The sequence below is a fragment of the Tubulanus polymorphus genome, unplaced genomic scaffold (assembly GCF_964204645.1).
Source record: "Tubulanus polymorphus unplaced genomic scaffold, tnTubPoly1.2 scaffold_11, whole genome shotgun sequence".
NCBI lineage: Eukaryota > Metazoa > Nemertea > Palaeonemertea > Tubulaniformes > Tubulanidae > Tubulanus > Tubulanus polymorphus.
Window position 1 is genome coordinate 1 of NW_027437448.1, and position 15601 is coordinate 15601.

The 15601-nt window shown below is 41.5% G+C and overlaps 5 protein-coding genes across 5 annotated transcripts; 2 read left to right on the top strand and 3 right to left on the bottom strand.

Annotated features, from left to right (window-relative positions):
* Window positions 1–1141: 1141 nt before the first annotated feature.
* Window positions 1142–5150, top strand: LOC141914542 (uncharacterized). Its single transcript, XM_074805763.1, has 6 exons — window positions 1142–1391; window positions 1812–2069; window positions 2664–2822; window positions 3089–3223; window positions 4448–4659; window positions 4884–5150. Exons 1-6 carry the CDS (start codon window positions 1316–1318, stop codon window positions 4944–4946), a joined length of 903 nt encoding a protein of 300 aa, XP_074661864.1. The 5' UTR covers window positions 1142–1315; the 3' UTR covers window positions 4947–5150.
* Window positions 5151–5203: 53 nt separating this feature from the next.
* Window positions 5204–9989, bottom strand: LOC141914534 (NADH dehydrogenase (ubiquinone) complex I, assembly factor 6-like). The gene is made up of 10 exons (XM_074805755.1): window positions 9679–9989; window positions 9454–9553; window positions 9278–9358; window positions 9155–9196; window positions 6787–6843; window positions 6607–6709; window positions 5938–6071; window positions 5760–5861; window positions 5527–5583; window positions 5204–5454 (listed from the first exon to the last, which is right to left on the bottom strand). The coding sequence occupies exons 1-10, from the start codon at window positions 9825–9827 to the stop codon at window positions 5326–5328; spliced, it is 954 nt and encodes a 317-aa protein (XP_074661856.1). The 5' UTR covers window positions 9828–9989; the 3' UTR covers window positions 5204–5325.
* LOC141914536 (BBSome complex assembly protein BBS10-like) lies at window positions 6995–8773 on the bottom strand. The gene has a single exon (XM_074805758.1). The coding sequence runs from the start codon at window positions 8771–8773 to the stop codon at window positions 7058–7060; it is 1716 nt and encodes a 571-aa protein (XP_074661859.1). The 3' UTR covers window positions 6995–7057.
* A 150-nt stretch (window positions 9990–10139) lies between the features above and the next one.
* On the top strand, window positions 10140–11423 carry LOC141914549 (transmembrane protein 208-like). Its single transcript, XM_074805772.1, has 6 exons — window positions 10140–10231; window positions 10414–10509; window positions 10605–10664; window positions 10744–10880; window positions 11006–11090; window positions 11171–11423. Exons 1-6 carry the CDS (start codon window positions 10226–10228, stop codon window positions 11303–11305), a joined length of 519 nt encoding a protein of 172 aa, XP_074661873.1. The 5' UTR covers window positions 10140–10225; the 3' UTR covers window positions 11306–11423.
* An 807-nt stretch (window positions 11424–12230) lies between these two features.
* Window positions 12231–15475, bottom strand: LOC141914545 (ubiquitin-conjugating enzyme E2 variant 2-like). Its single transcript, XM_074805764.1, has 4 exons — window positions 15402–15475; window positions 15063–15217; window positions 13509–13631; window positions 12231–13401 (listed from the first exon to the last, which is right to left on the bottom strand). Exons 1-4 carry the CDS (start codon window positions 15430–15432, stop codon window positions 13261–13263), a joined length of 450 nt encoding a protein of 149 aa, XP_074661865.1. The 5' UTR covers window positions 15433–15475; the 3' UTR covers window positions 12231–13260.
* Between the last annotated feature and the right edge of the window lie 126 nt (window positions 15476–15601).

Below are 15601 nucleotides of genomic sequence, written 5' to 3' on the forward strand. Positions count from 1 at the left end.
ACAGTTTACTGCGCGTTTAACGTCAATGTTGGCATGGCAATATGTATGACCAGTACTGCGAACTGGTGTGTATATATGGAGTCTATAAACAAAAGATGAAGCCATGCGAGCGTGCGCCAGTGCGTGCGTGTGCTGGTCATCAACAAAGACACATTTTGTTATTCATAATGAATTAAATCAGTAAACAATCAATGAAGTAATCATATATTTATTCTATAGTTTGAATGCACTGTTCCAGGTCACATGAACTCTCGACGATGAGACCGATATAGGATTAGCGTGAATGCCGTCTTCTCTATAACTAATACGTATCAGTCAAAACTTGCTCAGTTGATACATGCATAACTCGAGTCGTTCTGCGTCAACAAGTGTAGTCATCATTTGGATTTGCCTATTTTGATACCACGAGGCTTCCACGGGTAGGTGGTCGGGTTAGAGAGACTCCAAGGGCTCGCCTGTTTGCTCCTAGTTATCGGATAATCTCGCTGTCTATTACCGTAAAAGTACACGTGACCTCACGATACAAATAACAACTGATTATTACATATAAACAAGTTGTCGGGATTAGAGCGGTTTAAACTAAAGCTCCCCAGCGGTTCCTATTGCATAATAGGCCTAGATCCAATTATACTAACAGGTTTAACTGAACTGAGGGTGGAGGAGGGTCTAGTCCAGTTACGTGTGTCAGTGGTATATCGGTGTGGGTTCGCCATTCGGGTTCTTCTACCTACAGAGAAACGAACCATCTTCCTCGATGAACCACCCATTACACGAATATTCTATCGATTTTCTTACAAAAGGTTCATATGTTTTCACGGAAATTATTGTCAGAGGCCGCAAATACTAGACGTCTTATAGAAAACCTCACTGAAACCATCCGGGATGAAGGAAAAAATGTGTTTAAAACACCCACAAATTCAAAACATATTCAAATTACTCGTAATTAAGTTAATTACTCGTAAATTAATTAATTAGGCAACATTAATTATTTCTCTAAAGTCGTTCAACTTATTTAGAAACGACTGTATTCGTTTCTTCAAATGCGTGGAAGGACAGCAGTGTCTGATGTAACCGCTAGATGGCGAATAGGTCGTTCGTGCTCACCTGGCGCCTGACCTAGATATTTAGATGATGGATTAGACTTGTATTTACTCACTGCGCGCGTTCATATTTACATTTTAATCGACACAGGACGACGATACCGCTGATATTAGGAACTATGCCGCCGTGTATAAGATAACGCGAGGTGTTTTGTTATCTAAACTCAGTGTGCGCAGTTAGAATCAGAGCGATACGAGCGAGATACGATTTTAACATGGATTCACTGATTCCTATCGTACTAGTCTTACTGAGTCTAACTTGTACTCATGCTAATAATTACCAGAATGTAGGTGAGTATAATGTGGGGGGAGAGGGACGGAGAGGGGCGGTTATAAAGGGCAAGTCGGAGACCCAGTTACAGGTATCGATTGAATGGTTGCCAGCACAGCAGAGTTCAGCGCAGTATCCGGCAGTACACTGCGTCTACTCGTGATGACGTCACAGCTGTGCGCGGCACTAAGTGGCGGGTTTGAATTCAAACGCTGAAAAAGATTTGCATATTCCTTATTTATTCATAATAAAAAGATATATTTCAACGGTTAAACAAGTGCAAGTTTAATGTATCGAATTTTGAGATAAGTTTTATGACCACAGTTTTACAATAAGCTTCTTATACTGAGTTTTAAAAACCCGGAAGCAAAGTGCAATATAAACCGGCTTCCTCCTCAGTGTCTGTATAATAAATGTACTGATGTTACTGTATATTGTAGTGTATATGGATCAGTCATGTGGACAGACGATTAGAACTGATCAATATCCGGTTAGAGCGGGAATATTGAAATTGACATCGAAAGCTGCCTATGATAGAAACATGGATTGTAACGTGACGTTACAAGCTCCGGCGAATTCACACGTGTCTATTTACATCACAGATATTTCCGTAACTCCTGGTCCGGCATTCACATCCCCGCCCTGTCTAACTGATAAATTAGATGTCCTCGAAAACAACGTCAAGAAACCGCTTTTACGTGAGTTTAAATTGTAGCAATCTCTGCAGCCTGTAAAACCACCTGTTACCTCTCAAACAGTCGTTCACACAGCACTGAGACATTTTTATAAAAAATGAACTACAAACACCAGACATAACACATTTTAATCAGCACACTTTCAAAAACGGATCATCCAACGTGTCCAAGACTTTGCCTGACACATTTTTTATTGAAAATGAACTACTAACACCAGATATTAGATATTTTATCAGCACACTTACAAAATCTGATCGTCCACACTTCACCACGCCAGAACGTTAAATGTCTGAAGGGTTTCAGGTTCCAGGAAGGGCTGCAGGTTTCAGGCTGCAGATTGTCTGAAGGTGTGCAGGTTACAGGCTGCAGATTGTCTAAAGGGGTACAGGTTACAGGCTGCAGATTGTCTGAAGGTGTGCAGGTTCCAGGCTGCAGATTGTCTGAAGGGGTACAGGTTACAGGCTGCAGATTGTCTGAAGGGGTACAGGTTACAGTCTGCAGATTGTCTGAAGGGTTGCAGGTTCCAGGCTGTAAATTGATACCTGGTGGAATCCGAACCCTGGACACATCAGTTCTAGTTTTAATTCTATTTTTTAGCGAATGGTATTTGTGGCTCGACTGCGACAGCGTTAGATACTAATCACAGATTCGTCAGATCAGATTTGAATAATTTACAGTTAAAGTTTACGAGTTCAGCAGCTGGAACTAGTGGAACAGGGTTTACTATTGTATTCACACAGTTCGCAATACGAACAGGTCAGTAACCCCTTCCCCCCTAAATCTCCAACCTGTCCCCCCTCATCCAGTCTCTCCCTCCAGGTCTGTGATCTGAGGTATACTGCAAAACTAAATGTAAATCCAGGATGAATTTAACTGATCATTATTATTGCAGTGCATGTGGTCAGGCCCTGTACCTGGCTCTTGGGATCTCTCAGTTCCTAATGAATCTCACACAGCCCACCCCCCACGCCCCCCCCCCCACGCCCCCCAGATGAGTTCAACTGTTTGTTTATTCTATACAGGTGACTGTTTAACCAGTGAATTCCAGTGCGGAATTGGTGCTGATTTAGCTTGCATTAATAAACTGCTGAAATGTGACGGAGAAATTAATTGTAAAGACGGAACTGATGAATTCATTAATGGCAAAAAATGTGCAGGTAATAAAACTACGAACCGTCTAATTAATTATCAGACTAATTAATTAATTAATTAATAAACTAATTAAGTTTTTATGTAATTTTCCATCCTAGGAGTTTGTCACCTCGGAAGTATCCTCCTTATTATTGTCGCCTGTATCCTAGCAACGATCGTTAACTGATGGACGTCTGATGAAATTGTATCGAGTTTTAATCAGAAAAGAAGGGGTTAATTTCAAATACAGACATAAATATATAGAAATGATTGGACAATATTTACATAAACTCATTGTTGATTGATGACATATATATATATATATATATATATATATATATATATATATATATATATATATGTTATCCGTATATATTTGATCTAGATAAAATCAACTTTTTTGATTCCCTATTTAATAAACTATGCAAATAATGTCTGGCAGTATTTATTGATTATACTGTGTATTGATTAGTGAATAAATTATGCTTTGCTTCCTTAGAGAACCTTGAGTCCTGTTCATGATATTTCGTTGGTACCACAATTCGTCAGTGGTGTAGTCGCTCTCGGGGGCGGATCCAGCATTTTGTAGGGGGGGGCATGCCACGTACGCCCCCATTCGGATATCCGCCACTGGCTCCCCAAAACCTGGGCTGGTTCCGCAGTCTCAGCTAAGATCTACCAGTCTAAGACCCTATTCTAAGCCAAACTTACAGCTTAACGCTATAGTTAAGATTTAAGACCACTTTTATTGGAAGTCGTTCTACAAAGCGTAACGCAACGATCTAATCTTAACCGAGGTTGTAGATCAGGGTTTAAGAAAGCAGTTCTGTAGAATCTACATCCATCTGGCTGCAGTCGAGCCTATCTAGGACAGATATCTAGTTCGGCGTTCTAGAAATCTACATCCATCTGGCTGCAGTCGAGCCTCAGATATCTAGTTCGGCGTTCTAGAAATCTACATCCATCTGGCTGCAGTCGAGCCTATCTAGGACAGATATCTAGTTCGGCGTTCTAGAAATCTACATCCATCTGGCTGCAGTCGAGCCTCAGATATCTAGTTCGGCGTTCTAGAAATCTACATCCATCTGGCTGCAGTCGAGCCTATCTAGGACAGATATCTAGGCACACATCGGTGTTCGGCTAATGTAGAGTAAAACCATGGTAAAATGCTGGAAAAGTCACAAGAATCATTCATTGTGAAATCTTCATCCAGCCAGGCTTATTGTATCGATTGTTTGTTGTAATTACAGAAATGTTGCCATGCGAGACAGCCGCGGCAGGCGAGGACAATGGAGGAGGGCAGTGTAAAGCGCCCCCTACCACCACGTGTTATGAAGCTATGATTGGTTTCGGTGTTGCTGTCGGTTTAGATATTTTACTGTTGATATTAGTGTTTGTATTTTGTGCTAAATGGAGACAAGCAGTTTATTCTTATCAATTAGAACACGACCAAAGATTAAATGTAAGTATAGACATGACGTGACTTCCTACACAGTCCTGATCCGAGGTTTGAGCAAATAACAGCCGGTTTTCTGCTGGGGAAGTACCGTGTTTGTATCAGGACGATTCCTTTCCTTTCAAGTAGTTGTCGGGGGACTGTCTGATACCGGCGCACCGAGTTGTAGAGCACCCGGGGTGCACGATACGATATATAGATAAAAAGATGGTCACTTGTATTATTTGTAGGAAGAAGGAAAGCGATGGCAGTGGTCAGGTGATGCACCTACATTAGAATCATTAGTTTACTGAAACCTGTTCAACCGCGCTGCGCCGAGTACAATTTATACCGTACAGTGCTGCCACCCCACTGTAGTTTGTTTCCCACCCTGGCACGCGAATACCTAAAAACGAGAGCTATCCGTACGGTGCTGCCATCATTTCACAAACTGACTACACTTACCAGAGCAGGAATCAAACTCCTCGATTCTTCAGTACTAATAAACACGACTTGTATAATAAATTATTTTAATAAAATATTTTACAAATAATACGATATTAATCTGATTGTTTTCTGGTAGTCGCCCGCAGGGTATCTACAGGTATCTACAGGTCACTCATGCACTAACATGCTACTAAACTCACAACTATAAACTCCAGTCTCTAGTCTTTTAGTCTCTAGTCTATTCCGTTAAAAGATCTCACGTAATTTCTGTATCCATAGCGATATCGGTAACCAATGGTAACGTTGTTGTAATTGCGGATGGAATAAATCGAAATCGGCTTTTTGTAATCTGGTTAAATACGCCTCTAATCCCGCCTGAAAACAGACAACACAATCAAACAATCCACAAGTGAAATATCAGGTAGAAAGAAATAGAAATAAACTTACTGTTGATAAAAATGCTTTATACGCATTTGGAGGAAGATCAGCTTTCAGAGACCTGGCCTACAATAACAATAGTTACACACAGAGTCAATCAGAGTCAGAGTCAGTGTGAATCACCGGTGTGATGTATGTGAATCACCGGTGTGATGTATGTGAATCACCGGTGTGATGTATGTGAATCACCGGTGTGATGTATGTGAATCACTGGTGTGATGTATGTGAATCACCTAACAAACCTTAGTTAAATGTTGATGCGCGATGCTCGCGATATCATAAACTAAATCTTTCACTTTCTGCTCTTTTATTCCCCGAATTAAATCTTGTTGAGATACATTGTACTGAAAAAATAAATTAACTCATGATATATCAAAAAATATCGAGATACACGTGTAAAATATCGATATATTTACAAACCTGTATCATTAGATCGAGTGGTAGATAAACATGTTGACGACTCGAGTGAAATAAAGTAGATCTCAATAATGTAACAATACCATGTGTTTTACCAATATGACTAGCAACATGATCAGCATTTATATCCTTTATACCTGAAGTTTTAATAAACAAACAATTTATTAAACGCACAGTTTTAACCCTTTCACTGCTGAATAATTAATACCTGCAGGAGATAATTTGAAATTTAAAAAGAATTCCCACCCACTGTGTTGAATAACAGGCATATATCGCTATAGTGCATCTACACCGCGGTGCAGTGTATTACAGGCATATATCGCTATAGTGCATCTACACCGCGGTGCAGTGTATTACAGGCATATATCGCTATAGTGCATCTACACCGCGGTGCAATGTATTACAGGCATATATCGCTATAGTGCATCTACACCGCGGTGCAGTGTATTACAGGCATATATCGCTATAGTGCATCTACACCGCGGTGCAGTGTATTACAGGCATATATCGCTATAGTGCATCTACACCGCGGTGCAGTGTATTGTTAGTTACCACTATGTTTGACAGGTGCTGCCATCTTTCAATAGATATAAAAACTAATAACATCAATACACCGCACTGTGGTGTAGATGCACTGAAAAGGTTCATCTGTGTTGAGATTCAGATACAAACCTAAACTTTCTAGAATCAAATAATAAATCGGAGTCACTGAATTATCACTGTATTCTTCAACTTCATCCATATTCTTAAACTGTTGATTATTCATCCGCGATTCCTTTAAAAATGAGTAAATGATTGATTACTCACACGTATAGATGAACAGTAGGAATGAGTAATTGAATATATACTCACTCTAGCTATGAGTAATCTCATTAACCATTGTTTAGATATGTTGTGTCTTTTGACAGCCTGAAATATATGAATATTGATCTGTGGCTGGCTTCAAATCGAAAATCTTACAAAGATTCGTGAGAAACAAAATATCGAAAGAAGAAAAAAAGTTTTAATTCTTTATGTACAAAAAAATTTGTTGCTAGTTTATTTTCAGTTTTTTTCGACTATGATATTCACGTATTAGACATCAGATTTAAGACATCAGATATAAGGAATAAGAAATAAGTGTTTAGTCATCTTCACTTTCATCGTGTTGATTTTGAATCTGTTTTACTGGAACAATTGAATCGATTAAAATAATTTCTCGTAATAATTCCACTAAATTCTGCAATAAAAGTAATTTGCCGTAAACCGATTCTGTGAAATCATTTTCTGAGACGTCGTTCAAATTTCCAGTTCGACAGTTGATCATTTTAACACAATCCACGTCTAAATATTCATTTATTTGTTGTGAAAGTTTTATAAACGATGAATTATTGTAAGAATTCTCACAAATAATTTGCGGAACGATTAAAACAGCATCGCTTAACATTCTACACAATAAACTAACATCGGACGGTAACCGTGACAACTTGCGTAAACTACGACTGATTAGATATTCAAATACGCCACCAGGGGGCAGTGCAGTCGTCGTTGCCCTGTAATTTGTAGTACTACATGCGCCACTAGGGGGCGGATCAGTGTTACTAATCAGATATTCGGGAAGTTTAAAAGTTTTCAAATATTTTAAACAGTTTCTGAGTGAATTACAGATAGTTTTATATTGACAATGATCAGGAGCGCAGATACTCAGTGAATGAACTGAATAATTACATTTATTCTCCTCAATATTAAACGAATTGTTGAATATAAAATATAATCCATGATTCATTGGTTTAACGGAGTCAATGACACCGATATTTAAATCATCTGAGATGAGCTCGGTAAAACTGGTGACTGGTAAAACACGGATCAATCTCTGTAATAATCTCAAATCATCGACATCTATCGATTCTAAAACTGATATTTCATATCGTCGATATTGAGATCTCTGAGATTGCGTTAAACTGCTCGTAATCAATATCAGATCAACTCCTAAATCTTTAATACGTTTAAACCATCGATCAGCAGCTGATTGTCTCCATAGCAACGACTCTACGATATCGCTTTCATTGTTGATTTCAATTGTTGCCGTTTCATTTTTATCGCATTCATCAACAATGATGAATTTAATATCGGTTGCTAATAACGATGGAAATTGAGTCAGTTTATTCCCAGGAATAAATAAACCTGGATTAACTCGTGATATCGATATATCACTATCAATTGATACAGCGGTGAGATTATCAAAATACTCAATTATAAACTCAATAACTGGATAATTGAGATGATCAGCAGCAGCAGCAGCAGCAGCAGCAGGTGTGCTGCTGCTGCTGCTGCTGGAATCAATGATAAACTGTGATAATAAATCTGATAATAATTCACTGATGCATGAATTGTATTTTCCTGTTAAACTAGTTTTAAATATTTCTGTTAATTTATCTTTATGTAAATTAATCCTGGAACAATGCGATAAAATCTCATCGAGTAAACGTCTCTGTATATCAACAGATCGATACATCGTGCATTGACGCGCTAGCGCCACCATACTGCAACCACTCGTACTAATTATATTCACTAACTCTCCGAGAATCAAAATAAACGTTTTAATTCCGTCACCGACGCCTTTATGATGACGCAGCGCCCCCTGGATTATCAGTTTATCAACGGGATGATTATAATTTAAACTAGAGAGTATGAGATATCCATCAGCGGTGATTAAACTCCGTCCCGATGATGTTGTAATCAGAGTGTACGTCGAACATGGTCCAAATGAACGTTTCAATAAATGTTTTAATGTTGAACAGACTCTAATTAATTCCTTTAATCCTACTAGTTGCTCATTCTCTTCACAGGTGGCGCTCATCTTAAACCTATATCAAATAAACCAATTTACCTATAAAAGCCTTAATACCTCTACTACCAAAACCACAATTGGAAGAGAGGGAGGGAATGGGAGAGATGGAGGGAATGGGAGAGAGGGAGGGAATGGGAGAGAGGGAGGGAATGGGAGGGGGACGATGGGAAATAGAAGGAAATGGGCTAGGGGGAATGAGAGAGGGAGAAAGAGAAGTGACTGAGAGCAGGGGATGAGAGCAGGGGAGAGGGGGATGAGGGGAAAGAGAAGGGACTGGGAGAGGGGGATGAGGGGAAAGAGAAGGGACTGGGAGAGGGGGATGAGGGGAGAGAAAGAGGAGGGACTTGTAAGTTATAACTACATGTATAAGTAATGAAATAGTGAACTTACTTTAGTTAATTCCAAAGCGATCGGAGTGTGTGGTGGTTTACCCTAAAACAAGTCAATAATGAGTGATATAATAATGAGAGAACTGAGTCCGACCCCCACAAATAGTTTATAGATTATACAAACCTTGTATATATTATTGATTGAATCTTTCCAGAATTGAATCCTCATTAAACCAATGTTTGAATCACTAACAGTATCATGAATCTAGTATCCAATAAAACAAAAAATATTAATAGATTATTTAACACAGAGGGCGGAATAGGAAGCAGGCACTGGCAGGTGGGGGACACCAAACTGACCTGAGATATTTCCACATTTGCAGCTCTTATTGCGAACACCGTTGATCTTGTAAGTCGAGGTAGAAGAAGAGTGGCTAAAAAATTCTCATAATCTGATTTACTACAAAAAAAAACAAGTCAAAAGAAGACACATTATTATTTGATTAGAACCGTCGAAGAACCCTAGTCCCTAGCCCTGGGCCTCTCGTATGGATTCTACTGTTTGTTTAAGGAGATAAAACTAACCGCACTAGATCCATACAGTATTCACTATGAGTTTTATATACGCTTTCTGAATAATGTTTCACATGGCGCCCGATATTTTGCAAAACATTCGAAATTTTATTTTTCGGCAAAAAAATCATGGGCGCCGCCATATTTGTATTAATCCGCATCCGTTTTGGAACGATTTGTTATCTCAATAATTGATGAAAACCATCTATAAATAAACTGAATTCTAAGAAATTATTTGATGTAAATTGAGATGAGATTTTCAAATTGCTTAAGTTGGCTTCAAGCAGCTGATTAATTTCATGGCGAATGAAGACGCCTTTTACTCGTACGGAATATCGGACACCGTCGCGGACTCATACGGACACTGGTTCGGATACTGCGGAACATTAATCGGAACTAGGGTTAGGGTTAGACTGGTTGACGTTCTAATGTAGATGGCGCAAAATTCAACCGAGAACCAGTCTAGGGTTAGGGTTAGGAGGGCGCCACATGACGGTATAAAGTTGACGCGTGTATCTGGATCAGTACTGAACCCGCTGCTGCTGCAGATGTTGTTAAAATGCCTGTAAGTTTTCAACCCAGCGCTTGTTAAATAGCAAGAGTTTTATATCGTATTTGAAACTGAATTTTATCACAACAAGATAAACCGTAAAAACTCTTCGAGACCGAAATTCAACCAAAATACAACAGAAATCAGAATTCACAAATCAATCAATTAAAAACATTTTATTTATTGTTTTTTTTAAGCCTAAAGGAAAACAAGCGACAAAAGGTCAAAAACAGATCGTGGAGGAAAATAAATCAACATTGAATTATTATTTATATATAATCACAGCAGTTAATGTAAGTATTACCGGAATACCCGCCTGCCGCAGCCACCTGTCGGGGTGACGCTCGCTAATCAAAGTAATCTGGACTGATTTGTATTTGTATTTTAGGCTGTCTATATTTTACTACAAGTTTTACTATTCTGGGATTCATTCACTTTATTTTATTGGGTAAGATTTCGAAGAAGTTATAAGCTGATTCGTAGTTATAACTATACTATAGATGGCGTTGTTGTTGTATTTATTACAGTTTTTATACGGGCTAGCTCTAACAGTATCTATAGGATGCTATCAGTTCATGGCGTATATGGCAAAAGCTAAATATGGAGCGTCTGGAAACCTCATTGATGGAGGCATTGATTTAAATATGGAATCAGGAATGGCTGAGTATGTAATTACAATGAGTTCTCTCCGGGTTTAAATCTGGCCCTGGGTTATAGTTTAAACCAGGTGTAAGACTTTAAACTCGGTCTGTGGTTCGCTGGTAAAGATATAATTTTGATATTTTTCAGACACACAAAGGATATGATTATATTAACTGCTGTATCTCAGAGTTTGTCTCTTATATCTGGATATTTCTGGTTGTTACTGCTTCTCGTAAGTGCCTCCCCCTCTCCCCCTTCCCTCGTCCCAATAGCTCCCTCTAGTGGTTTATCGTGTAATCGTTGTATTTTCAGGGTCCAATTCGAGGGTTCTATTTATTATGGGTGAATATTTTATCTCCGTGGTTCTTCGCGGAACCGCCTCCAGAAATGGACGAGAAAAAAAAGAAAAAATTAGAGAGAAAACAACAGAAAATTCGCTATAGATGATTTAGAGATTGATCCATCAGCACCAGTAACAGCAGCAGCTTTAATCATCACCACCAGCAACAGCAGCAACTTTAATCATCACCACTAGCAACAGCAGCAGCTTTAATCATCATCATCATCACAGCTGCTGCTTTTAACAATTAGTTTTGAAATAAATTCCATTTTATTTATTAAATTTGTAGTTATTTAGTTGTCAATGAGTAGTTGCTGTGTGATTCTCTACTCTATCCACTCGAGGATTCCCCTTGGAATCTTGATATGGTTGGGGATTCCCCTTGATTCGAGATGATTCCCCCTCTAGTTGGGGATTCGAGATGATTCCCCCTCTAGTCGGGGATTCGAGATGATTCCCCCTCTAGTTGGGGATTCGAGATGATTCCCCTCTAGTTGGGGATTCGAGATGATTCCCCTCTAGTTGGGGATTCGAGATGATTCCCCCTCTAGTTGGGGATTCGAGATGATTCCCCTCTAGTCGGGGATTCGAGATGATTCCCCCTCTAGTTGGGGATTCGAGATGATTCCCCTCTAGTTGGGGATTCGAGATGATTCCCCTCTAGTTGGGGATTCGAGATGATTCCCCCTCTAGTTGGGGATTCGAGAGGATTCCCCTCTAGTTGGGGATTCGAGATGATTCCCCCTCTAGTTGGGGATTCGAGATGATTCCCCCTCTAGTTGGGGATTCGAGATGATTCCCCTCTAGTTGGGGATTCGAGATGATTCCCCCTCTAGTTGGGGATTCGAGATGATTCCCCCTCTAGTTGGGGATTCGAGAGGATTCCCCCTCTAGTTGGGGATTCGAGAGGATTCCCCCTCTAGTTGGGGATTCGAGAGGATTCCCCCTCTAGTTGGGGATTCGAGAGGATTCCCCGCTGCGAGTCACAGTAATTGAAAAACTCATAACAACTGAATTCAATTATTAACGTGGATTTTATATGTTTTTATTTTTCCAGTGAAAACATGATTATAATAACACAAGAGGAACAGACAGTAAGACTGTCCGTCAAATAGACAGAAGACTGTCTGACCGAGCAGGCTGTATACTGGCTGCCAAACAGACAGTAGACTGGCTGTCAGCCGAGAGGAGACAGACTGTCCGCCGAGACGGACTGGCTGTCAGCCGAGACAGGAGACAGACTGTCCGCTGAGACAGAGACTGGCTGTCAAACAGACAGGAGACAGACTGTCCGACCGAGCAGGCAGTATACTGGCTGCCAAACAGACAGTAGACTGGCTGTCCGACCGAGCAGGCAGTATACTGGCTGCCAAACAGACAGTAGACTGGCTGTCAGCTGAGACAGGAGACAGACTGTCCGCCGAGACAGACTGGCTGTCAGCCGAGACAGGAGACAGACTGTCCGCCGAGACAGAGACTGGCTGTCAAACAGACAGGAGACAGACTGTCCGACCGAGCAGGCAGTATACTGGCTGCCAAACAGACAGTAGACTGGCTGTCCGACCGAGCAGGCAGTATACTGGCTGCCAAACAGACAGTAGACTGGCTGTCAGCTGAGACAGGAGACAGACTGTCCGCCGAGACAGAGACTGGCTGTCAGCCGAGACAGGAGACAGACTGTCCGCCGAGACAGAGACTGGCTGCCAAACAGACAGTAGACTGGCTATCAGCCGAGACAGGAGACAGACTGTCCGCCGAGACAGAGACTTGCTGCCAAACAGACAGGAGACAGATCATATTCTAATTAATTCTACACATCTATAAACATTAGTTATCGAATTTGAGACAGTAACCATGACAACTGATTGAATAATTGAGAATTATCTAGAGTAACTAAACAGAATGATTACAAGCAGCGCCATCTATGAACATACGTCGTCTTTATTTCAGCATCATCAGTAGACTGCTCGCTTGCACTTGCCTCACTGGACCAATCAAATTCTCTCTGTGACGAGGCAAGTGAATTCCCGAGCAGTCGGTTATGTTAATTTCACGTAACGAGTCAATAAGTCGAGCCCTCGGGAGGTTGCGGTAACTTGACGTTTTCTTTAAGAGTCATTGTTTTTCTGAAATCTGCCAATAATGTTTTTATACGCGATTTTTCCGACCAACGATTTAAAAATGGAAATTTCTTCACTTCGATCTGTGAAAAATAAAACATGGTAATTTTCAGTTATAAATCCTCAATATTTCAGGTGAACGCACGCGATGACTGAGGTTAGACTGAGGTTAGACTGAGGTTAGACTTACGTTGCCGTTGCTACCAACTCCATTCATATTTATTCTAGTTATAAATCTCACTGTCGGAGCCTCTTTCGGATATTTAGGTCCACATATAATTCGTAATGAATAAATTCTATTTTCACAAGTCGTCTGAAATTCGAAGAGAAGAAACTGTTATAATTGTTGATACTACGGAGCTGGATCTGATTGAACACGTCGTTCTGATCAGGTACAACTTCAGCCCGCCGGCTTGACCACATACAACCCCTACAGCCCATGGGCTGGGTTATATGCGGCCAAGCCCACGGGCTGAAGGGATTTATGTGGTCAAGCCCTCAGGCTGAAGCGGTTGAGTGTTGTAGAGCCCGCGATGGTTGTAACTATGGTCGAGGCCACAGACCGGATACTAACCCTCACAGGTCCGACTATTGTCGCAGACCGGATACTAACCCTCGTAGGTCCGACTATTGTCCCAGACCGGATACTAACCCTCACAGGTCCGACTATTGTCGCAGACCGGATACTAACCCTCGTAGGTCCGACTAATGTCCCAAACCGGATACTAACCCTCGCAGGTCCGACTATTGTCCCAGACCGGATACTAACCCTCACAGGTCCGACTATTGTCCCAGACCGGATACTAACCCTCACAGCTCCGACTATTGTCCCAGACCGGATACTAACCCTCACAGGTCCGACTATTGTCCCAGACCGGATACTAACCCTCACAGGTCCGACTATTGTCCCAGACCGGATACTAACCCTCACAGGTCCGACTATTGTCCCAGACCGGATACTAACCCTCGTAGGTCCGACTAATGTCCCAGACCGGATACTAACCCTCACAGGTCCGACTATTGTCCCAGACCGGATACTAACCCTCACAGGTCCGATTATTGTCCCAGACCGGATACTAACCCTCACAGGTCCGACTATTGTCCCAGACCGGATACTAACCCTCACAGGTCCGACTATTGTCCCAGACTGGATACTAACCCTCGCAGGTCTGACTATTGTCCCAGACCGGATACTAACCCTCGCAGGTCCGACTATTGTCCCAGACCGGATACTAACCCTCGCAGGTCCGACTATTGTCCCAGACCGGATACTAACCCTCACAGCTCCGACTATTGTCGCAGACCGGATACTAACCCTCGTAGGTCCGACTAATGTCCCAGACCGGATACTAACCCTCACAGGTCCGACTATTGTCCCAGACCGGATACTAACCCTCACAGGTCCGACTATTGTCCCAGACCGGATACTAACCCTCACAGGTCCGACTATTGTCCCAGACCGGATACTAACCCTCGCAGCTCCGACTATTGTCGCAGACCGGATACTAACCCTCGCAGGTCCGACTATTGTCCCAGACCGGATACTAACCCTCGCAGGTCTGACTATTGTCCCAGACCGGATACTAACCCTCGCAGGTCCGACTATTGTCCCAGACCGGATACTAACCCTCGCAGGTCCGACTATTGTCCCAGACCGGATACTAACCCTCACAGCTCCGACTATTGTCGCAGACCGGATACTAACCCTCGCAGGTCCGACTATTGTCCCAGACCGGATACTAACCCTCACAGGTCCGACTATTGTCCCAGTCCATGTTGATAAAGTTATATCATGATCATCTTCTAAACCCCAACTTATATTTCCATCTCCTCCTTTTTCTCCTTGTTCTAATTCTTCAAGAAGGACGAAATTGCGAGGAGTTACAATCCCTCCTGATCCTAATAAAACAAAACAATCAATCAATCAATTACAGTTCCAGGACTAAGGGCTGGGGACTGGCGAGTGGCCCAGTGGAAGATTTATGTCAAGGCTCTACTGGTGGTTGTGGGCGTGGCCCAGGGCACACTGATGATCGGGTAGCAGGCTGTGTAGAGGTTTTATATAATCAGGAGATATTTTTACCTTGTTTCGAGCTCGGATCTGAGGTCGCCATCAGTGAAGAGCGCCGAATACCCCGACTCTACTAGGAAAAAAACACGCCTTTCCGCGTATGTCCTATGAAAAACATACCGGACCGAGACCTATTAAACTTGGCCTTGGAAAAATAAGATCAATTTTAAAACAGAAGTTCTTAGTTAGAGTTAATAATTTTATCAATATGA